This window comes from Pelophylax lessonae (assembly GCF_965119305.1).
Source record: "Pelophylax lessonae genome assembly, chromosome: 2".
In the NCBI taxonomy this organism is placed as follows: domain Eukaryota; kingdom Metazoa; phylum Chordata; class Amphibia; order Anura; family Ranidae; genus Pelophylax; species Pelophylax lessonae.
Genome location: NC_138769.1, coordinates 146,910,303 through 146,934,871, shown reverse-complemented (window position 1 = coordinate 146,934,871; position 24,569 = coordinate 146,910,303). Strand labels below are relative to the sequence as shown.

At 42.0% G+C, this 24,569-nt stretch overlaps 1 protein-coding gene across 1 annotated transcript in view; it reads left to right on the top strand.

Moving 5' to 3' along the window:
• NLK (nemo like kinase) overlaps nucleotides 1-24,038 on the top strand; it is a 371,107-nt gene extending 347,069 nt beyond the window's left edge. The window contains exons 9-11 of the mRNA XM_082244542.1: nucleotides 11,333-11,531; nucleotides 20,518-20,611; nucleotides 23,598-24,038. Coding sequence (XP_082100668.1) covers nucleotides 11,333-11,531; nucleotides 20,518-20,611; nucleotides 23,598-23,652 — 348 coding nt within the window. The 3' untranslated portion in view covers nucleotides 23,653-24,038. The remainder of the gene's footprint in view (nucleotides 1-11,332; nucleotides 11,532-20,517; nucleotides 20,612-23,597) is intronic.
• Nucleotides 24,039-24,569: the final 531 nt, after the last annotated feature.

Here is a 24,569-nt window from a genome sequence, read left to right as displayed (position 1 = left end):
GTAGAAGCATCTAAAGTGCCACTCCTAAATCCTCTTCCTATGGCTTAAGGAGTTCGTGGTTGGGCAACTACCAGCCTGCCATCTGTCCATGAGCTTTTGTGACCTCTTCTTTCCGGGTCTCTGATAGGCACGGTACCTTGACATGTATGACTTGTTAGGAGCTGTTGACATAGTGAAATAAAAATATTTTATAAACATGCACAGCCATTTTAACCAGACGTGCAGGTTTATGCTTAGAACAGACATCATCAATGGAACACAGTAGTGTGTTTTTTTTTTTTTGTTGTGTTTTTTTTATGCCTGAAACTAGTTGTGCAGAGATCCAGGTGTCAGCTGGGATGTGTATGCATAAATATTTAGTTGCTTCTGAAACCATCCACTCTAGGCCGGATGGGGGGACAATCTCTCGATTTGCTGGAAGCCTAAGACAGCGTATTAATTCAATAAAAGCAAGCAATGAGTTTAGTTTGTGCATCACCTTTGGTAATTAGACTATTTCTTCTATCCTTAAAGTGACTTTGTCAGCACACACGGTCTTGTGTTCAAGTGCATACTTGGTTAAAAAATAAAGGGGAGTAACTTGCCTTTCTGGTAGTCTGCTTCACTGCCTCTCTGCCACAAGTTTTAAATCAATCAGATACCGGTTTCCCCTACCACATGCAGTGGTCTTCTTGCTGACTCTTATGTCCTGTAATAAAGTGGTATTACACCCGTAAGCAAATATTTACTTAAAGTGGATCTTCAGCTCCCCTCCCCACCAAAAAATTAAAGGTCAGCAGCTGCAAATATTGTAGCTACTGACTTAAATATTAGGACACTTACCTGTCCAGGAATCCCGCAAAGTCGGCACTCCAGCCGAATTTTCGATCGGGTCTTGGGTGCCACTGGCAGTGAAGCCTTGCAGTATTACAGCCGGTTCCCTACTGCGCATGTGCGAAGCGCTATGTGCGAATCGCTATGTGCTTTGTAAATAGCGTTGTGGTGGGGGAAGGAGAAGACGGGCTGAAAGTCAAGTCACCTGAAAGTGGGGACATGTACCTGTCAAAAACCTGCTTTAATTGCAGCTTACCAATTTTTAGATGTGGTAACTACATTGTTTTCTTTTTTAGGCTTTCTTTCATGTATTTTCACCTGGTGATCTAGCCAGTAAGGCAGTCCATAAAGGAGTCATTTTTTTGCGAATTGTTACTCCATTCCCCCAATCACACACTCAATGTGAATGGGGAAATCCTCCCTGCTGACCTATTGTGTCCTGAGAGGGTGATCCGCGCCATCAGAAAACACTTTTCTCTGTCGCTCATTGACAGACGCAGTCCTCTTTGATATCAAATTGAGTTATACTGCCCTCTACAGGAGTAGGACCTAGGCAGAAGAAAACGTTCTGGCCACACCTTAGGGGCAGTCCCAGAGGGTATATCCTCTCTCTCTCTGCTACAGGATGTCAGTTTTTTTCTGTCTAGTCAGGAGTGAGGGTCCTGGGACTGATGGTGGCCTCCTTCGAGGCAGTACCATTTGCCCAGTCCCATACCCGAATCCTTCAAAAGGAGATTCTTCTCAAATGGAACCGGAATCCCGATTCCCTGGACAATCTGATCCGACTGAGCGAACGGACCAGGGAATCTCTGGTCTGGTGGCTTCGGTCTCCGATGCTCAGCCAGGGGAAGTCATTTCTCCCGATCTACTGGACGATTGTCACCACGGATGCCAGTCTATCCGGATGGGGAGGAATTCTCGGCAGATTATCTGCTCAGGGGCTTCGGCTCAACAGGAAGGTGCAGAGGTTTGTAGCTCGCTCCCGCGATCCTCTAGCAGACGCTGCAGACGCGCTGGTCGCCCCGTGGGGGCAGTATCAGCTACTGTATGCCTTCCCTCCTCTCAAGTTGCTGCCGAAACTTCTTCGCAGGATAGAGGTGGAGGGAATTCCAGTCATCCTGGTGGCTCCGGATTGGCCCCGTCGGGCCTGGTACGCCGACCTGGTCAGACTGATCGCGGACGTCCCGTGGCGACTTCCTCTCAGGGAGGACCTGCTGTCTCAGGGACCGATCTTCCATCCTGCTTTACGATCGCTGGCTTTAACGGCCTGGCTGTTGAGACCCAGGTGCTGAAGGACAAGGGTTTGTCAGATTCAGTCATTCCTACTCTAATTAAAGCAAGGAAAGCGACTTCCAGAAAAGTCTATCATCGCACATGGAAGTCTTATATTGCGTGGTGTGAATCCCTTGGATTTCCTCCACGTGCCTATTCGGTGACCCGAATCTTGGCTTTTCTGCAACAGGGGGTTGAGCAGAAGCTGGCCTTGAGTACTATAAAGGGTCAGGTTTCAGCGTTAGCAATCTTCTTTCAGAAGCCTTTGGCTACTCATTCCTTGGTGCGGAATTTCATCCAGGGGGGGCGCCCTGGGATCTTAATTTGGTGTTGTCGGTTCTTCAGAAACCTCCATTTGAAAATATTAGGGAGATTCCCTTGCTTACGTTATCCCAAAAGGCCTTCTTGGTGGCCATCACTTCTGCACACAGGGTGTCAGAACTGGCCGCATTATGTTGTCGTTCCCCATATCTGGTGGTTCATAGGGATAAGGTGGTTCTTCGTCCGAATCCATCCTTTCTTCCTAAGGTGGTTTCAGAGTTTCATCTGAATGAAGATATTGTATTACCTTCCTTGTGTCCTAAGCCCAGCCATCATCGGGAGTTTGCATTACTGGATGTGGTTCAGGCGATCAGGGTATACCTGAAGACTACGGACTCGTTTCGTAAAACGGATTCACTTTTTGTGATCACGGATGGCCCCAAAAAGGGGTTGCCTGCATCTGCCGCGACTATCTCCAGATGGATCAGACAGACGGTGGTACAGGCTTATTCTATTAAGGGTCGGAATCCTCCGTTCCCTGTTAAGGCACACTCCATTCGGGCGCTTAGTGCTTCCTGGGCCTTCCGCTATCAGGCGTCAGTGGTTCAGGTTTGCAAGGCGGCTACCTGGTCGTCGGTTCATACCTTTACAAAATGTGATGGCATCGGCGGATGCCTCTTTTGGCCGCAAGGTTCTGCAGGCCGCAATTTGAGGAGACCGTTGGTCTACCTCGAGGGTTTTTTTCTGTTGGGAGTCTCATCTTTTTGTCTGATGAGCCTTTAAGACTTCTAGTTGGCGCCGGTTGGGCCTTCTAGATTGGATTTTGATTTCCGTTATCCCACCCCTCATTTGTGGCACTGCTTTGGGACGTCCCAATTTGATATTAATCAAAGAGGACTGCGTCTGTCAATGAGCGCCAGAGAAAAATGGATTTTTGTAAGATCTTACCGTAAAATCCTTTTCTCTTAAGCTCATTGACAGACGCAGTACCCGCCCCTCTATTATTGAGTTGGGTAAAATTCTCTGACACTGCTTTGTGACATAACTGACATCCTGTAGCAGAGAGAGAGAGAGAGGATATACCCTCTGGGACTGCCCCTAAGGTGTGGCCAGAACGTTTTCTTCTGCCTAGGTCCTACTCCTGTAGAGGGCAGTATAACCCAATTTGATATTAATCAAAGAGGACTGCGTCTGTCAATGAGCTTAAGAGAAAAGGATTTTACGGTAAGATCTTACAAAAATCCATGTATCAGTGCTGCTGGCTATTGGCCCGATCAAGCAGGGAAAACCCGACAGGGCAGTTGTACAGAAGTCAATTGGTAGATGAATTTCTGTACAACCACAGTGCCCATACATGGATTCAAATTTGGCCAGTCCCCACTGAACCAGCTGATTTTTGATCCATGTATGGTCGGCTTTAGTCATTATTAGTGTTAGTGTTTTTCAAAAGAACAAGCTCTTCTGCAATAGTATCAGTTTAGAGTGTTATGTATCTGTTAAGAGAGACAAACCATTTGCCACTGACGGGTGCTTACAATGAAAAGCTTTTTTCCGCTTTCATTCGACTGACACAGTGCTCCATAATTCATAACTAGTGGGTTATATTGCCTCAAGGAGTAGGACTAGGCAGAACAAAAACACCTGACTACTCCCATGGGCTGTCCTCAGCGGGTATATAACCCCCCTCTCTGCTCTAGGTAGTCATTTTAAATCTGGCTAGTCAGAAGTAAGGACCTAGGCTCCCGGCTGGGATCTCTGGTCCTAGCAATTTTTTCCTTCCTTAAATCTTTTTTTTTTTTTGTTTTTTTTTTCTCTTGGGAGAGCTACATTCAACTGCAGGGCTGGGCGACGGGCTGGATAACCTTGATCCAGTGGTCCCCCCCCCAGTCCAGCCAGTGAGCACGTGCAGACTTCAGCTACGCGCTAGGTCGGCCGATACATAGCCTCACAGACAGAGGCTGGCCCGCAACTTAAATGTCTTGCAGGGTCACATACAACCGGACTTGGGTCTGAGTCGCAGATTTGGCTCCACAGGAGGATACCGAAGTTCATGGAGAGATCATGGGTTCCTCTGGCAGACGCCGCAGGCGTCCAAGAACCGCGGTAAGGCCAGTATCATCCTCGACTCAGGCTTCTTCCGCAGTTCCTGTGAGGAATCGAGAAAGGACCTTCCAATCATCCTGGTGCCCCTAAATGTCCCTTGGGGGCTTCCTCTCAGAGAAGACCAGTTGTCCCAAGGGCTGATTTACCATCCTGCTTTACAAGTCGCTGTTTTTAATAGCTTGGCTATTAAAAGCCGGGTACTGAGGGATAGAGGTCTGTCTGGGTCAATGATCCCTACTATGGTGAAGGTGAGGAAGTCCTCTTCCCGCAAAGTAAAACATCGTATGTGGAAAGCGTACATTTCTTGGTGTGAGTCGATTGGCGCTCATCCACAATCCTTTTTTGTGGCTCGGATTCTAACCGTTCTTCAACAGGGCGTTGATCAGAAGTTGGCCTTTAGTACCATCAAGGGCCAGGTGTCTGCCCTGGAAATCTTCTTTCAGCAACCCCCTAGCCACGCACTCTTTAGTTTGTGCCTTCATTCAGGGGGTTCAACATGTAGCTCCACTTGTACGGTCTCTTTTGCCGCCATGGGATTTAAATTTAGTACTTTCGGTTCTCCAGAAACCTCCATTTGAGAATATTCGTGAGATTCCCTTGCCTACATTATCCCAGAAAGTGACATGCTTGGTGGCTATTACCTCGTCCTGCAGGGTATCAGCATTGGCGGCATTATCCTGTTGCAGTCCCTATTTAGTGGTTCAAAGGGGTAAAGTGGTTCTTCATCCCGGTCTATCATTCCTGCCCAAAGGTTTCTCTTTTCATTTGAATGAGGACATTGTGTTGCCTTCCTTGTGTCCCAAGCCGATTCATCCCAAGGAATTTGCTTTGCATACCTTGGATGTGGTTCATGCGATTCGGGTGTATCTGGCAGCTACTGAGTCCTTTCGAAGGTCACTCTTTTTTTGTTACGGACAGACCAAGAAAGGGGCTGCCCGCTTCTTCGGCTATCATCTTCATGTAGATCAGACGGCGACTCAGGCCTGTTCCATTAAAGGTCAGGTTCCACCTTTCCCTGTCACAGCGCATTCTACTCGGGCGCTGAGTGCTTCTTGGGCCTTCCATCTTCGAGCTTCAATATCGCAAGTTTGCAAGGCGGCCACTTGGTCATCCGTGAAAACCTTCACAAAATTCTATAAGGTGGATACTTGGGCATCTGTGGATGCTTCTTTTGACTGCAAAGTTTTGCAGGCTGCTGTTTAGGAGGGGATGTTCCCTCTTGAGGGTTTTTTTTTCTTTAAACCCTTATTTTTCAGACTGGGCGCCTGTGACCCGGTTAAGGGCTTTTATGTTTAGCCTTGGGTTATTTATCCTACCCCTCATTTTCCTTTTGGACGTCCTACTAGTTATGATTTATGGAGCGCTGTGTCGGTTGATGAATGAAAGAGAAAATGGGATTTCTCTATTGTCCATTGAAAGACGCAGCTCCAAATCTTCTTAGACCATTGGGTTATGCTCCTCCCATCAGGAATAGGCCACTAGGCAGGAAAATGCTTTACCACGCCTATGGGGCTGTCCTTGCAGTTATAACCCCACACACTCTGCTACAGCTTCCAGTTTGTTTCTGCTTAGTTTAGGAGTAGGACCTAGTTCCCTGTTGGGATTTCGATCTTGGCTATATAAAAGGGAAATTTTGTTATGTAATTTTTATTTACTAGTTTAGAGTTCCTGAAGAACTACAAGCAACAGCCGTCTGGGTTTCGGATTGGATTATCTAGATCCTTAAGGTCTCCCAGCCTGGCCAGCAAGCGTGAGCAGGTTATAGTCCAGCACTAGGCCTCGCCACGACAAAGCCTGATGGATGAGGATGAACCTGCGAGTGGATGTCTCGCTGGGACAGGATTTTTGTATTTACCATAAAATTCATTTCTCAGAGTTCATCAATGGACACCGCACCCCTCTATGGAGTTCTAATACTGCTTGCTACTAAATTGATTACCAGCTGAGGATGGCCCGTGAGCATAGCCAGGTGTTTTGTTCTTCCTAGTCCTACTCTTAGAGGAGGCAATATAACCCAGTTGTTATGATTTATGAAGCGCTGTGTCCATTGATGTGCTCGAGTTTGGCTTAAATTTGTTAGTGTATGGAAATCTACTATAAAGTTTAAGGCAGGCCATACATTATGCAAATTCCTTCCCGATTTCTGATAAGAAGCAAAGCCCTACCTCTACTAAGATGGCCTTCCCCACACAGAGACCATGCAGAAAACAGTATGGTATGGCAATATTTTGGAAAGGTCTACTGCAGGCAATGATTTTGAAGGACTCCTTTACCCTCCTATTTGCCTATTCTGGGCTCAGCTTCTTCCACATTTTAGGTCCTCTGTAGGACCAGTGATTAGTACCTCCGAGTTAGAATCACTGTTCTACCATAGGGGGATATTCCAAGTTTCCCATTGTTTAGTGTTCTCTTATAAGTATTAGGCATGTGCCACATCACTATCCGGAAAATGTGGTAGAGGTTCCTGGCACTTCTGGAAGTCATGCAAGGCCTTGCCTAAAGACTGCCAGCAATCTGTCCCCCATGATGCCCTCCGACTCTAATTTATTCCTATTTACTATGTATACAGGTTTCACATATGAACTGTAAATTAATATTGTACCGCAGTACATTTAATTCACAGAAATTTTCATTAAATATATTATGATCAGCCTTGTTTTTAGGAAGTAATTGTTAGAGTATTTCTTACACATTTTATACCTTCCATCCAAAAATCACCATACAATGCATCCGGAAAGTATTCACAGCGCTTCACTTCTTCCACATTGTTACAGCCTTATTCCAAAATGTATTACATTTATTTTCCTCAAGATTCTATAAGTACCCCATAATTACAACGTGAAAGAAGTTTGTTTGAAGTCATAGAAAATTTATTAAAAATAAAAATCGAAATAAATCACATGTTCATAAGTATTCATAGCCTTTGCCATGACACATAAAATTGAGCTCAGGTGCATACGGTTTCCAATGATCATTCATGAGATGTTTCTACAACTTGATTGAAGTCTACCTGTGGTAAATTCAGTTGATTGGTCATGATCTGGAAAGGCATACACCTGTCTGTATAAGGTCCTACAGTTAACAGTGCATGTCTGAACACAAACCAAGCCATGAAGTCCAAGGAATTGCCTGTAGTTTTCTGAGACAGGATTGTATCGAGACACAGATCTGGGGAAGGGTACACACAAATGTTTGCAGCTTTGGAGGTCCCAATGAGCACAGTGGCCTCCAGCTGTAAAAAAACAAAAAAAAAAGTTTGGAACCACCTGGACCCTTCCTAGAGCTCGCTCCCCAGCCAAACTGAGCGATCGGGTAAGAAGGGCATTAGTCAAGGAGTTTACCAAGAACCGATAGCCAGTCTGACAGAGCTCCAGCGTTTCTCTGTGGAGAGAGAACCTTCCGGAGGAACAGCCATCTCTGCAGCACTCCACCAATAAGGCCTGTATGGTAGTATGGCCAGACGGAAGCCACTCCTCAGTAAAGGCACATGACAGCCTGCCTGGACAAAAGACACCTGAAGGACTTTGACCATGGGAAACAAATATCTCTGGTCTGAAGAAACAAAGATTGAACACTTTGGCCTAAATCCTGCAACATGCCTGGAAGAAACCAGGCACCGGTCATCACCTGGCCAATACCATCCCTACAGTGAAGCATGGTGGTGGCAGCATCATGCTGTGGGGATGGTTGTTAGCGCCAGGAACTGGGAGACTAGTCCTGATCGAGGGAAAGATGAATGCAGCAATGTACAGATACCTCCTTGATGAAATCCTGATCCAGAGCTCTGGACCTCAAACTGGGGCGAAGGTTCATCTTCCAGCAAGACAATGACCCTAAGCACACAGCCAAGATAACAAAGAAGTGGCAGCGAAACATCTCTGTGAATGTCCTCAAGTAGCCCAGCCAGAGCCCAGACTTGAACCCGATTGAACATCTCTGGAGAGATCTGAAAATGACTGTGCATAGACGATCCCCATCCAACCTGATGGCGCTTGAGTGGTCCTGCAAAGGAGAGAAGCTGCCCAAAAATAGGTTTGCCAAGCTTGTGACATCATACTCAAAAAGACTTGAGGCTGTAATTGGTGCCAAAGGTGCTTCAAAAAAGTATTGGGCAAAGGCTGTGAATACTTATGTACATGTAATTTTTTATTTTTGTTTTGTTTTTTTTTTGTTTGTTTGAAACCTTTGCAAATTTAAAAAAAAAATCTTTTTTCACATCGTTATGGGGTATTTGTAGAATTTTGAGGAAAATAATTAATATAATTAATTTTGAAATAAGGCTGTAAAGTAACAAAATATGAAAAAGTGAAGGGCTGTGAATACTTTCCAGATGCACTGTATCATCAATAAAGGGGAATGCTGGTAAGGGCCCACTTACACACCTGCACCCTCTGTTGTGTTAATGCACATTACTCTAAGGCAGCCCAAGTCAGTTGAATGGAATCCTTTGTGTTATGTCTTTGTGTCTGTAAAATGTGCAAATGCTGGGGTACACCAAAGTATAAGCATTGTGTTTAAATGTATCCAGAAGAGAGGAACGTTTTGGATGTCGAGTGAGGATAGCTCCTCTGCTAATGTCCCTGAGGGTCCACTGAGACCTGCGCATTGTGGTAAATTCGGCATTATGGCAATGCAAGACAATTTGCGTACCAAAAAGCACGGCCATGCTTTTTTATTTTGAATGCACCACAGTTTATGGGAATACTGTGGTACAGTATTGTATATGGGAATACTGTGATACAGTGTGCCTTAAAAAGTAGTACAGGTCTGATTTTTAGATCCCCTGTCAGTATGTTGGCAGCCTATTGAAACAAATACAACACACTGTAGCACTGCATTGGACTGAATAGAGTCTTAATGATATTTGATGTCAGTGGATCAAAACGCAGCTTTTACAGGCATTTGAGCTTTTTTTTCCCTGCATTAAAATGCCTGATGCAGGTAAATGTGTCTAAATGTGCCTAAGTGCTAGGAGTGTTTAGCACTTGAGCGTTTTTTTATTTTTTATTTCAGTGGCCAGAGGCCAGAATAAATTAATGTTCTGGTTAAAGTGCTACTAAACCCAGAACCCTGCATTCACTAGATCTGGTCTCCCACAGTACACCGAACATAGAAATGCAATTATTTTAGCAAATATAAACTGCTAAATGCATTTTCTTATCAGCAGTATATAGCAGTCTTGGGACTCCTATCAGTGTCTGGCCAAGCACTGGTTAAAACTTGGAGGAGTTTTCATTCTAGTGACTGTACTATGAGGCTGCGAGACCCCTGACCCTCTACCTGGACAGTGCTGATTGGCCCTCTGCCGATCACATGCATCCTCCCAAGAAAAAAAAAAAACACTCCCTAGAAGTACACACCAAACTGAGCATGTGCAGAATGCCTCCTATGGCTCTGTTCTATCAGGAGATGGATTGGGGACAGTGAAACAAGGGGAGCATCCGAGAAGACAGGATCAAACAGCCTTTTTACACAGTGCAGGGGATTAACCCCTTAGGTTCCACAGTGAGTATAACAAGCATGCTTTACTGCATATACAGACTGATTTTACCATTGTGGGTTTAGTAACGCGAAGTGATTTCTTGATTCATCAGGCCTGGCAGTAATCGGGCCTGGATGTGCAAAGTGAAATGTAACTCCGTCTTCCAAAAAATGTGGTTAATCACAATTCATTCATGATTTAGCAGGGGGGGGGGGGGCAATTACTCTTTCACATTGGGCAGGTTTGGACAGCTTTTTCCCCCCTAATAAATGAAATCCTCATTTAAAAACTGAATTTTGGATTTACTCAGGCTCTTTGTGTAATAAAAAGAATGTTTAATCTGAATCATATGGTGTGACAAATATGCAAAATAAATAGTGTCATGAAGGGGCAAACCTGTATGGGCAGGTTCTTCACTTTTGTGGAGCGTTTTGTTTTCCTCCAGTTTTTATAAATGCTCCCCCCTTGTATTGAATCTTGCTCTGTAGAAACGTAGTGTATCTCCCATAGAAAATAATGGAACAGGTGTACTGAAGACAAAGAGCCATAACATGTTAGTGTGCCTCTTAAAAGAGGATGAAAGCTTGCTGCTTCTCTTTTTGCCTCTGACTCAAACCTGTTCATTGGCCAGTGAATTTGCATCTCATTGCGGTTTCATTGTCATCTGAGCAGACAGCTGAACAGGGAAATAGTGTTGTCATTTTCCTGAATGCACCACAGTGGAGGTGTTTAAACCACAGGACTGGTTAAGCAAAACTTTAGATCGTTTGACAAGTGAAATAGTTCACATTTTTGTATCTCAACTTAGAATTGACCTTTTTGCCTGGAGTTATGTTTTTAAGTATGAAGATAGTACCGCTGGGCTGAGTCAGTCTCTCAGTTCTGAAATCTTCCCTAAGTTTACCATGCAGAATTCAACATGCATTGTTTGGAGCTAGTGCCATATGAACCTATACATCACGAAGTGCAGAATGTCTAATAGATGAATTGTACTTCAACCAGAGACTATGGGACTGTTACCTGTAGCAACTGTCTTTTCACTTTGTAAGCTGCCCTATAATAGTCTGTCTACAATCACCCTTTCTGTTCAGCATTTTTTTATTTTTTAAAACACCCTGCAAATTAATTGTCTCCTATTTGCAGGTTGTTGCAGTGAGGCCACAATGAACAAGAAGTGAATTTGTTCCCTTTCTAAAATCTCTAGATGTTGCAGTAGTGTCTGAGTGGCACTATGCTCCTTTTGTAATAAAAAGTGGCACAAACTGTTAGGTTGATTTACTGTTATTACGTATGTGCATTCATGTGCATTTGGCTCCCTCTTGTGGAGATGCAGCAATATTGCATGAAGAGCTACAGCAAAGTTTGTTGATCTGTGTAAAACCCAGTTTTTTTATGTTGCAGTCTAAAAGGATATCTTCTAAAGATGCCTTGGCTCACCCATACCTGGATGAAGGTCGTCTACGATATCACACCTGTATGTGCAAATGTTGTTTCTCCACATCTACGGGCAGAGTATACACCAGTGACTTTGAACCCATTACGAATCCAAAATTTGATGACACCTTTGAGAAGAACCTTAGCTCTGTACGGCAGGTGAAAGGTGAGTTCTGTTTTTTAAGCTGGGTATAATGGAAGTCAGGGCAGTTTATTTTTTTAAAAGCTTTTTTCAGAACACTTTGCCACAGCCACTTACCTTTGTAGGTCACATTATGAAAATCTCCGCCATAAGACTGATTCCTGATTTCACTGTGGACAATGGTCCCTCAGCTCATCATTTCTTTACAGATTACTTTTGTATTATTGTATATATGTGATAGTAAGAGATAGATACTGATAGATATAGAGATGGATATATATATAATATATATATATATATATATATATATATATATATATATATATAAAATATATTTTTTTTTTTTTCACACTGCTCAAAAAATTTAGAGGAATGCTTTTTAATCAGAGTATAACATCAAGCCAATTAAACTCCTGGGATATTGATCTGGTTAGTTAAGTAGCAGAGGGGGTTGTCAATCAGTTTCCGGTGCTTTGGTGGTAATGGAATTAACAGGTGCACTAGATGGGCATCAATGAGAACCCCCAAAACAGGAATGGTTTTACAGGTGGAGGCCACTGAAATTTTTTTCCCCTACTCTTTTATTGACTGTTTTTCACTAGTTATGCATTTGGCTAGTGTCAGTGTCACTACTGGTAGCATGAGGCGATACTTGGACCCTATAGAGGTTGCACAGGTAGTTCAACTCCTCAAGGATGGCTCAATACATGCCATTGCCAGAGGGTTTGCTGTGTCTCCCAGAACAGTCTCAAGAGCATGGAGGAGATTACAGGGGACAGGCAGTTACTCTAGATGAGCTGGATGGGGTTGTAGAAGGTCCTTAACCCATTAGCAAGACTGGTATCTGTTCCTTTATGAACGGAGGAACTGGATGAGCATTGCCAGAGCCCTACAAAAGGACCTCCAGCAGGCCACTGGTGTGAATGTCTCTGACCAAACAATCAGAATCAGACTTCATGAGGGTGGCCTGAGGGCCCGATATCCTCTAGTGGGCCCTGTGCTCACTGCCTGGCACCGTGGAGCTCAATTGGCATTTGGCAGGTCCGCCACTGGCGCCCTGTGCTTTTCACAGATTAGCGCAGGTTCACCCTGAGCATGTGACAGATGTGAAAGGGTCTGGAGAAGCCATGGAGAAAGTTATGCTGCCTGTAACATCGATCGTTCTCAGCATGACCGGTTTGGTGGTGGGTCAGTGATGGTCTGGGGAACACATCCATAGAGGGATGCACAGATCTGTACAGGCTAGACAATGGCACCCTGACTGCCATTAGGAATCGGGATGAAATCCTTGGACCCATTGTCAAACCTATGCTGGTGCAGTGGGCCCTGGGTTCCTCCTGGTGCATGACATTGCCCAGCCTTATGTGACGAGTGTATGCAGCCAGTTCCTGAAAAATGAAGGAATTGATACCATTGAATGGCCCCCACCATCGCCTGACCTAAATCCAAAAGAACACCTCTGGGACATTGTTTCAGTCCATCCGACACCGCAAAGGTTGCACATCAGACTGTTTAGGAGCTCAGTGATGCCCTGGTCCAGATCTGGGAGGAAATACCCCAGGACATCATCCGTCGTCTCATTAGGAGCATGCCCCGACGTCAGGCATGCATACAAGCACGTGGGGGCCACACAAACTACGGAGTACCATTTTGAGTTGCTGCAAAATGTACTAGCCTGCAGCATCATTTTTTCACTTTGATTTTTGGGGGTGTCTTGGAGTTTACCCTCTGTAGGTTGGTGTCTTTGAGTTCACCCCTCTGTAGGTTGATAATTTTAATTTCCGTCAAAAGGTGTGGCATCCTTTCCTTCCTAACAGTCCATATCAGTATGATTTTTTTTTTTCCCCATTGAGATCTGATGTGTTTTCAAAATGTTACTTTAAGTTTTTTGAGGTGTGTGTAGATATAGATATAGATATATATATATATATATATATATATATATATATATATATATATATATATATATATATACACACCTCAGCATAAATGAGTGCACCCCAACAACAGATTTGTCAGAAAACCTTTAGGCCGGGTTCGCACTACCATCTTCCACCTTCCATAAGACTTTAATCAATGGGATCTGTCTTTGATTAGACAATTGCAGGCCCTCTGAGTCTGGTATGAATCTTGCAGGCCATTGATTGCAACCCAGATTTGTTAATTTGCACACGCAAAAAGGTATTTTTCCTTACATATCCATTCAAGACCCTGTTGTAAAAATGAATACACCCCAATGAAAGACTTTGCAGCAAAGCTAAATTTTAGACCACAAAATCCTAATTAACTAATTCAACTACAGGTGAGCCTAATTATTCATTAAACAGGTGTCCATCAGATAATGGATTATAAAAGGGCATTACTTGGGTAGGAAAACCCCTTCCTATTTCATGCTGTCAGCAATGGCACCACATCAGAGAGAAATGTCGCAAGGCCTGAGAAATAAAATAATTTCTTTACACAACAATGGTGAAGGCTACACGAAGGTCAGCAAAGCTTTACTTATCAGTCAGACTACTGTAGCAAAAGGGATACAAAAATTTAACAAAGATGAAACTGCAACCATCTCTCAGATGTTGAGGCCGTCCATAGAAGTTAACACCTCGACAAGAGCGTCTTAGGGTAAGGGTTGATAAGGGTTGAGCAAAATCGCCATGGGAGTTCATTGCAGTTAGCTAAAGAAGTAGAAAGCCAAACTGGGATGATTGTTTCCTGTGACACTATACGGCAAATACTGCAGAGTAATGGCCATGCATTGGTGTCATTTATGAAGGAAGCCTCTCCTAAAGCCCATGCACAAAAATGCCCACCTAGAATTTGCCAGGGCACGTGCTGAAAAAGACTACTGGGACTCTGTACTCTGGAGTAATGATACCAAGATACATGTTTTTGGAACTGATGGCTTTAAAACTGTATGGTGTTGCAAAAGTGAGGAGTACAAAGAAAAATGTATGATACCGACAGTGAAATATGGAGGTGGCAGTGTGCTGTTGATGTCAGGGAGCTGCATTTCATTGATGGTATCATGAATTCACAGATTTACTACCCTAGATTGAAAAAGAAGATACTACCATCTATCCATGCCCTTGGTCGTTGTGCGCTTTTGAAAACATGACAATGATCCAAAAAACACATCTATGCCCACTGATGCATTTCTGAAGAACAGGGTAAAACGGATTCATTGGCTCCTGATCTGAACCCAATCAAGAACCTATGGGGATTTCTAAAGACAAGTGGAGCATCACACTCCATCCACCATCCAGGCTCTAAAAGAGGTTGTTCTTGAACAATGGAAAAAGATAAATGTTGCAAACTTGTTCATTCCATGCCTGGAAGACTTGGTGCTGTCCTTACAAATCAGTGGAGGTCATACAAATTACTACATGTAGTAGCTTTTGTTGTGGGGTGGTGTATTAATTTGTGCCTCAAATAATTTGAGTAAAAATTAAAATTTTGTGTTCATTGAGGTATTGATTAAAATTTTACTTTTCAAAAAGGGTGCACTCATTTATGCTGAGCCATGCATATGTGTGTGTGTGTATGTATATGTGTGTGTGTGTGTGTGTGTGTGTGTGTGTGTGTATATATATATATATACATACACACACCTCAAAAATTTTTATTATCAAAATGTTATTTTTATTTCAGTAATTCAATTAAGTAGAACTCATATTATATCATTTAATTAGACACAGAGCAATATATTTCAAGCATTTTTGTTTTAATTTTGATTATTATAACTTACAGCTAATTAGCCACTCAATCACTTCTGTGGGTATCGGAAGGGAGTCCCGCCCCCCTCCAGCCACTGCTGCCTCTCCTGGGCTTCACTGTACGATCGCGGTCCTTGGGAGCGATTCAGCCGGCAGTGAGGGTTTCCCTGTACAAAGAGAGTGGAACTGACGTCATTTGCTTCTCTATAACCCATGAAACCGGGAGTGACGATTAGTTAGTCACTTCCGGTTCCCGTTCTTTGTTTACCTGGCCACTAGTGGCAAGAGAAGCAACCAATCGGACTGATCTCAATCTGATTGGCTTCATGGGGGGCCAGGGGAGAGATTTGGCGTCTAATAGAACCCAAATCTCTCTCTAAAGAGGACCTGTAACGGCCCATGCTTTTTTCCAAATAAAATTTAAAGCGCCACTGTCCCACCGTGCTTGCTTACGCGCAAATGTGAAAGCATACGTTACTCCCGCACGCATAGGTAAACAGTGCTAGCACCACACATGAGGTATTGTCGGGAACGTCACAATAAGAGCAATAATTCTAGCACCAGACCTCCTTTGCAACTCTAAACCTGTAAAGGCGTTTAAAGGGTCGCCTATGAAGAATTTTAAGCACCATAGTGTTTGCAGCCATTCCACGGGCAGGTGCAATTTTAAAGCGTGACATGTTGGGTAACAAAAAAATTGGGCTTACTTTAGTGTTTTGATTTTTTTAGTTCATAAAACTTTTTTAGTTCATAACAAAAAATGTGAACACCCACCTTTTTATTCTATAGGGTCTCTGCTAAAAAAAAAGTGTATGTTTGAGGGTTCTAAGTAATTTTCTAGCAAAATAAAGATTTTTACATGTAAGAGCGAAGTGTCTGGCCTGGGAAGCAAGTGGTTAAACATAGGGGAACAGGGATATATGACCAGAATAAGTAAACCATACATGCTTCAGTGTATCCTAAGTACAACTGAAGGACTCTTTGTTAAATTTACAGATTTGGTTCCGCTGGTTGTAGGGCAGGAAAGTGAAACGGTTACATTCAAAACCTACAATGAATGATAACTGTCACATTTACTTGTGCTCTCAAATGTCTGGTGAGATAACTGATCACGTGCAGCACCATGGCAACTGCAGATCCAACAGGTTAAGATGACTGCTTCCTTAGCTGTAAAGGATAGGTGGGATTAGTTCTACATTAAGCTGGGGAAAAAACAAAAGCTTCAAGCTGATCTGTTGCCATGCACAGCTGCTCCAGTCTTAGTAGATTCCCAGCAATGTATAAATTAAGGTAACTACAATAATAACTGTTAGTGTATTTAATGGAAAATTTGGGGAACAAAATATAGGCTGCTGAAGACCGCTTACAATGCCTGTACAACACATAAATTTGCTCCTGATTCCTGTACATGTCGGAGACCGACATACTGAACACTCCTTCCATAGTGCACTCCCTTACCGGCCACTGCACCTAACACACTGACAGGTGCATGGCTGAGGAATATTTTAGTGCAGTGGGTGGAGCCTAATGGGACTTAGTTCCCCGTGAGGTCCACCTTTGCTGTTAATTGACGGCGCACACATCCATAGCCTTAATTCAGTCCAATGACAGCTTTCGAATCTGCCCACTGCCATCCACTGTCAAAAGTAATGCAGACCTGATCAGGAACTAGTCTCTCAGTTCCCATCAGGCACTGCCCACTTACAGGAGTCTAGTTCTTCTTCTTCATCTCTGCCTCCCTTGTGACTCAGACATTTTTCAAATATGAGCATTGCAAAAACATCCGTATCCCTTGCTCCTTTGCTTATACTCCGCTTTGGCCCAGGCAATCTCCCAGCTGACATCTGAATGGGGCTGAGACTACTGGCCTTTGCGGTAAGCGGTCACAGATATGATGGCTTCCTAGAACAGACATGCCCCATTCTGAGTACTGATGAACCACTGTTAGAATTACCTGAATTTGGCGCATATGTTAGTAATGTTGTGGGACCAGGTGCAAATGGCTGCCTGAATTAGGCACATGCTGTTCTAAAACTACCACCAAAAATATTTCGTAAATGCGTTAAGTTCCCCCCGTTGTCTGCAATGTACATTTTATTGGTTATGGTTAAAAACTGGAATCTGGCCTGACCATCAAAATGAAGGCTGGCTTACTGCACTGGCATTGTGAATTTGTACTTTTCAACTTTATTATATACATAATACTAAGAGTTTTGGGCTGAGTTGTATAGTGTATGTAAACCAACATTTATTTTTTGAGTAGTGTAAGGACGAATTGGTTCTTCTGTCAATTTTTTTGTTGTGGTCCTTCTCTGATGGGGCAGTTCACCCTCTTTATTCCAATTATTAGGACGACAAGGTCTGTGTATAGAAAGTTTGTGTGAAGGTTTGAGTTAAACACATCCGCACATTTAAAATGCAAATCAATATATTTTCTCTAAGATCTATAGTTCCTATATTGTCAGGACCACCTAGTGGGCATAATGGGCTTTATTTTTTTTTTAAATAAATACCTAAACTAGGGGAAATAACACATTATGGCCACTGGGTGGCGCAGACAATATAGGAAGGAACTACATATATTAGAAAAAAATACAGCAATTTTAATTCTAAGGGTCCATGCACACTAGGCAACAGAATAAATAACACAAATGCTGGCCGAAAAAAGCAGCATAGAAAACATTCCTTTGGAACATATTGTGGATGCATTTAGGCACGTTTGCGTTTTTGAACACTGGAAAAAATATACACTTAAAATGCTTGACGCATTGTGTTTAGGTGCATTTACGTGCGTTTAGGCAAGTCGGTTTTCTTTTTTTTTTCATCTGCCCGAAAGCTCCTCTTAAAACACACAGCCTGTAAACACTCCTCTACAGATATGCCTGTAAATGCCCAAATTTGCATGGACACATAGGCTAACACAGAGTTGCTTCTACAGGCTAAAAGAAAAAAAAACGCCAAATGCCTGTAAAAGCAGCATATTTTATGGCCAGTGTGCATGAGGACTAAATGTGCAAATGTTTTAGCTATAGACCCTTATAGGATAAGTTCACCTTTGGGAACATTTTACATGTTCTATTTGTTTTTAGGTTTCCCGCTCCTGCAGCTGCTCGGGGATCCAGGCACCTTGTTTGACAGCAGTACTGGGAGAAGTTTCCAGTACCAGCTCTCATTTATTGAAAAGAGTGCGCCCCCCCCCCCCCCCACAGGGCTGCGGTATTTATTTAGAGTTCTGTGAATAAATCCACTACAAGTACTGACATTAACAGCTGTTGAGCGCTCTGGTAGTTCATTGAATTCCAAGTAAAATTGCTTACTCATACAATGTAGGGGGCTTAGAGCTCACACTGTCAGACTGCAAGAGTTCTGTATGGCACCAGTGATCTGCTGATTGCTGGTGCAATGGTTTCCGGGCTCCTAAAAAAAAAGTTAATGCACGTTTTTTTTTTTTTTCCCCTGCAAAAAAAGTGCATTCATTATTTATTTTTTTTAAAGGTGAATTTAACCACTTAAGCCCCAGCCCTATTTTGGGCACTTTTTGTTTACAAGTTAAAACCAGTATTTTTTCATAGAAAACTACTTAGAACCCCCAAACATTATATTTTTTAGCAAAGACTCTGGAGAATAAAATATCGGTCATTGCAATATTTTTTGTCACGCGGTATTTGCGCAGAGGTCTTTAAAACGCCATTTTTTTGGAAAAATTTTGAAAAATCACATTTCACTGCATTTAAAAAAATACTAAACAGTAAAGTTAGCCCATTTTTTATTGTATATTGTAAAAGAGGATGTCACGCCGAGTAAACAGATACCCAACATGTTACGGTTCAAAATTGCGCCCCCCCCGTTGGATGGTGACAGACTACGGTCAATAGAGATCTCAATAGGCGACGCTTTAAATTTATTTAACGGTTACCAGTTTAGAGTTAGAGTGTAGCTCTTTTTTTTTTTTTATTGCCCGCGATCATGGCGTTACCTCACATGTGTGGTTTGAACAGCGATTTCATTCGCGGCTCGACTTCCGTACAAGTTTATTTTTTTTTTTTCCTATTTTATTTATTTTTTTAACTGTATTACAGATTTAAAAAAAAAAAAATCTGATCACTTTTATTGCTGTCACAAGCAATGTAAACATCCCTTGTGACACCAATATGTAGTGACAGGTACTCTTTGTGGAGGGATCGAGGGTCTAAAAGACCGTAGACCCCTCCACTACACTTCCATGTATGCAAAATGCCAAAAACTGCGTTTTTGCATACAGCCGTTTTTTTAAATTTGCCGCCTTTTGCAGCACAGTAACTCGGAAGTGACGTCATGGACGCCGCCTCCGTGTTACGTCATCGGAGACCCAATCGAAGCCGTTTCCGGCTTTGATCGGGACTCCATGCAGCCGGCGGACGTGCCGGCTGGGTGCTCGGGGCTCCCAGTGGGACGGGAGCCCCGAGCAAAGTCACGGAAGGAGGGGGGACGTCCCCTCCCGCTCACCCGGGTAACAATCGAGCGGATCCCGAGCCGCATCGGTCGTTACCGATGGAAAGCCGACCGTCGGCTGTAAACCTCGGTACCGGGATGGTGCCTCTAGCTAGAGGCATCATCCCGGTATAACACCGCAAAGTTTACCAACGTATATATACGTTAGTATGTGGTAAGTGGTTAAGTAATCAGCCAATATTTTACATTTTTCTTCCAATGGGTACATCTGTTTGGTGTGTAACAATAATACTTCCAAACAGGCTGTCTACTGACCTCCAGAAGGGAGATGCTAGACAAGAAAACCAGCCCAAGCCCCAAATGTAGGTATGATTGGGTGGTTTTGGGCAGGGATTAAAGTGTAAGCCCAGCCAAGATTTCTGCCAATGGGTTTACCGGTTTGGTAACATCGAAGAGGGAAATTTTACCTTTCGTAGAGATTTTCTTTCACTTCCTGTTTTGTCTCTGAGAGACAACAGAATGAAGTTTTAACAGTTTTCCACTGTATCGGACACTAAAAAGAAAAGCCTATACATATACATTGGCTCTAGTATACCCCACTCCCCATTGTGGAGATTTTAATTTGCTTCTTGTGCAATTAATGGGCCAGGAAACTTTCAGGAATGAGGACATGGACAGCATTAAAACTTGACTGATGTACTAAGAATCTTGCACATCTTTTCAGTAAATACTCTATCTGTACAAGCCAATGTATCATAAAGTATTGGTGATGTGTCAATAAGAGCAGAAAAATAAAATGTTGTTTAACAATGATGATGGTTTTTCTTGATTCTCTCTAATATAACATACTGTGATCGGTCTTGCAGAAATCATCCATCAATTTATTTTGGAGCAGCAGAAAGGAAACAGAGTGCCACTCTGCATCAACCCTCAGTCTGCCGCATTTAAAAGCTTTATAAGGTGAGCCACAGATCAACTTTTCTTATGGGAAGCAGCATGGTGTCAGAGTTGTACCTTATTCAGTTGTGGGAAGTATGTGAACTCAAAAGCACAATGCCTATATAAATTAACACCTCATAATATAGATGTCTGCAGCACAGTGAGAAGACTTCAATTATTTTTGCTTGGGTTACATTGGCTAAACTGTGCTCTTGTCCGACATGTTGAAATAATTCAAGCATGTTATGTGTACACAGTTTTTTCACATTGAACGCAAGCTATGTAACTTTTATTTACACAGCAAACTCTTGATTTTAATTTTATAAAAGTTTTTACAGCCAAAATTGTTCTTGTTTTATTGGCACTGGAACTGCTTTAGAATAAAGTCAGCCTATCCCCAGGATTCAGCTGTAGGGAAGGACTGTAGATGTGGAAGCAGTGGTCTCTTAGTAACAGTCCAGCATGCCTTTTGGTGAATAATAGCTAGAGCTGTCCAGTAAGGAGAATGCACAGGCTGTGCTGATTGGCTAGTTCTAGCTTTAAAGAAGAACTACAACGCATCTGAGCACCACAGCTCAAAAACGCAATTTCATTTATTTTTATTATTCAAAGAAAACTTAGCTATCCGTCCACGTCTCAATGCTTTTTTTTGCTGAGAACTTAATTTTGAAAAATACCTAGCATTTCTGGCTGTGGCAATCTTGAATAAGGGCAGATAATTCATGTAGCATTTACTTCCTGGAATCCATCTGTCCTTAGCTCAGGCAGGAAGTTGTGCTTAGCTGAGCAAATCCATTCTCTCCTCAAGATTCCTGGGATGTATTATGACATTTGCCTAGGCCTGGAAACCAGGGAAGTACCTGAGAAAATAGGAAAAAAAAAAGTTTAATAAAGTAAATATACATTCCTATCTATTCACTAATGCTAGAAGCATAAGGATTATTATTAGTATTGATTCAGAAGAGTGAGGTTTGCTTTAATAAAATTGTTTGAGGCTTAACCACTTCCCGCCTGTAGGATGTCATATGCAGCTGCAGGCATCACTTAGATCTTTTTTTTCAAAGGGTGATTTGCTGCAGAATAAAAGCCATCATACGGTCGACGAGCCAGAGAATGAATGCAGCGGCGGTACCATAGAGAGGTCAGAAGCGACGTAATCATGTTACTTCTGGCGCTGGCAGATGTAAATATCTGCTGGGAAGTCTGAGATGTTTTTTTTTTTTTTTTTTTTTTTTTTATCTCAGGCTTTCCAGCATACAGGAGAGATGTGGGGACTTGTAGACCCCAGATTTCTCCGTAAAGAGGACCTATCATGCCCTATTCCTATTACAACGGATGTTTACATTCCTTAAAGGGAAAAAAAGTGAGTTAAAAAAAAAAACGAAAAAGTATAAAAATAAAATCCACAATAAAATTTGTTTTAAAAGTTCCCCCCTGTCCCCTCGTGCCTGCACGCAGAAGCGAAAGCATAGGTAAGCCACGCCCGCATATGTAAACGGCATTCAAACCACACGTGAGTTATCGCAGCAAACCTCCTTTGCAACTCTAAACTGGTAACCTTTGTTGCCTTATAAGTTGTTTTGTAATCTCCATTAACAGCTGTAAATAATATTGTATTTATGAATATATTTCATTTAGCGTTGGAACAATGTGGTGGTGTAATATAGCTTGCCAGAAGACCCGGTTTACAAGATGGGTGAAGTTGCCAGGGGAAATATTCCAATTACTAGCCCTGTATATGAAGAGGCTTTCTTGGACACTCCAGTGCCTAAGCTCATTTATCTAAACAATGGGACCCAAAACTCTGTGTCCTACAGATATTTACTTCAATGGATCCCTTGTTTACATATGCAATGAAGGTGGCCATCTGTTCCTGAATGGACAATTTGCCCAGGATATGACCTGGCATAATTAATTTTCCCCCCAAGAGAGGAGGTTCTAGTGGGTGGCTGAGTTATGCTAAATCTAAGGGATGGGGAAATTGTCCAATCCTGGATGAGATACGCCCAGATGTAGGAGAAGGGTAAGATAGTTGCCCCAATCAGTATGGCCCTATGCAAGTCTATAAGAGATAGGTTTGTATTAGTTTAAGTCACAGTAGAGAATACTCTCGAACACCACACTAGAACGGGGCCCTCATGTGTCGTAGCATGGTAATTATGGAATATACCTCTTGCATTTATATCTAAGTGTTTCTCTTATGTCTTTATGTCTTTTCTCTTTGCTTGTTTGTATTTAGTAATATGTTGTAGCTCTCCTAATAATGTTTCTTGTATGTACCTAGATAGATTGTTTTTTGTTAGACTTTAATACTATTTATCAGTAAATTTATGTTATGTTAAAGCTTTTCACTCATGGTCAAAGAACTCTCATTTACCAAATCATATTAGTAAAATATGAAATAGAACAATATATAGATTCGGGTAACACCTGTAAAAAATCTTAAAGCGTGGCCTATGGAGATTTTTAAGTACCAAAGTTCGGCGCCATTCCATGGGTGTATGCAGTTTTAAAGTGTGTAATAGGTTTGGTATCTATTGACATCATCCTTCAAATTATGCAAAACATTGGACTAACTTTAGTGTTTTTTTAATTCATGAAAGTGCCCCCCCCCCCCCCAAAAAAAAATTGCGTTTCAAAAAAAATTCTGAGCAAATAACGTGTGACAAAAAATTTCAACAACTGACATTTTATTCCCTAGGGTCTCTGCTAAAAAAAAAAAAAAAAGAATATATATAAATATAATGTTTGAGTGATTTTATAGCAAAAAAAAGGTGAATTTTATATGTAGGAGAGAAATGCCAGAGTTGGCCTGGTATGGAAGTGGTTAAAACCCTTTTGGAGGCTTGTGAACATACAAGGACCACATTACATAAAAAGTTATAACAACACTGCCCTAAAGTTTTTGATTGTTAGATTATCTGAGAATTGCATTTGTTTGACTGTTTTGGGTCGGTACAAACTCTTTCTTATAAGAATTCTTCATAATTTTCTTTTGTATTTTCAGTTCCACTGTTGCTCAGCCATCTGAGATGCCGCCATCTCCACTGGTTTGGGAATAAGTGTGGAAGACTTACTACTGAAGGTGTCCTGTAGCTTTCCACTGGAGTCTGGGAATTGCAATTCTGAATTCTGATAATGCTTGTACTGTCATTTTCTTAAGATTTAACTTATCAACCACTAAACGTAAATCTATATTCTATTTAAGACAAATTGTGTTTTAGCGACTTGAAGTCTGATAAATCAGTGGTTGTTTTATGGACTAATTTATCCCTGAATTGCTTAATTTATAAATTTTAAGCAGTTTTAAGGCTCAGAACAAATTGACAATTGCACCAAATTTTGCTAAATAAATTAGATTTGTTTTTCTTTTTTTTTTGTAGAGGTCGGTTTGAAGTCTTTAAATATTATTTTATTTATTTTTTAATTAAAGAGTGTGCAAATTTTTTTATATATACTGAGCCAGCCATTCCTAAAACCTCATTTTTTGTTGATACAAGCAATTATTATGAGGAGTACATACATATTGTCTGTCTGGAGACCAATCATGAAGTAATTCCGAAAAAAAGAGCCAACCGCAGGATGGTCAAGGCATCTAGTGCTTGGGCTCCAACGCTTGTGAAGACAGAAGGTTTGTGGTTAGGAGTGCATCTGTGACTAGAGGGAATGGAACATTTTGCTTCCTTCCCATTATAAATATATAAAAAATATATATATTTAATCTATTTTTCTTAGATTTCCTTTCTTAACTTTTAAGCCCTGGGCATGCATCATTACTCATCATGTATATAATTCCATTGAAGGTCTCATTTGTAAAGTCCCTCTTTATGTCCCGCTGTATAAAAATGCGTTAGCTGGCACATTTTATCTTTTTTTGTTTTTTGTTTTTTTTGTGATCTATTAATTTTTCTTGCACTGTACGTTTTGAACCTGAGAGGACAAAATTAGGTGTACATTTTTCTCCCCTAACAAGAATACC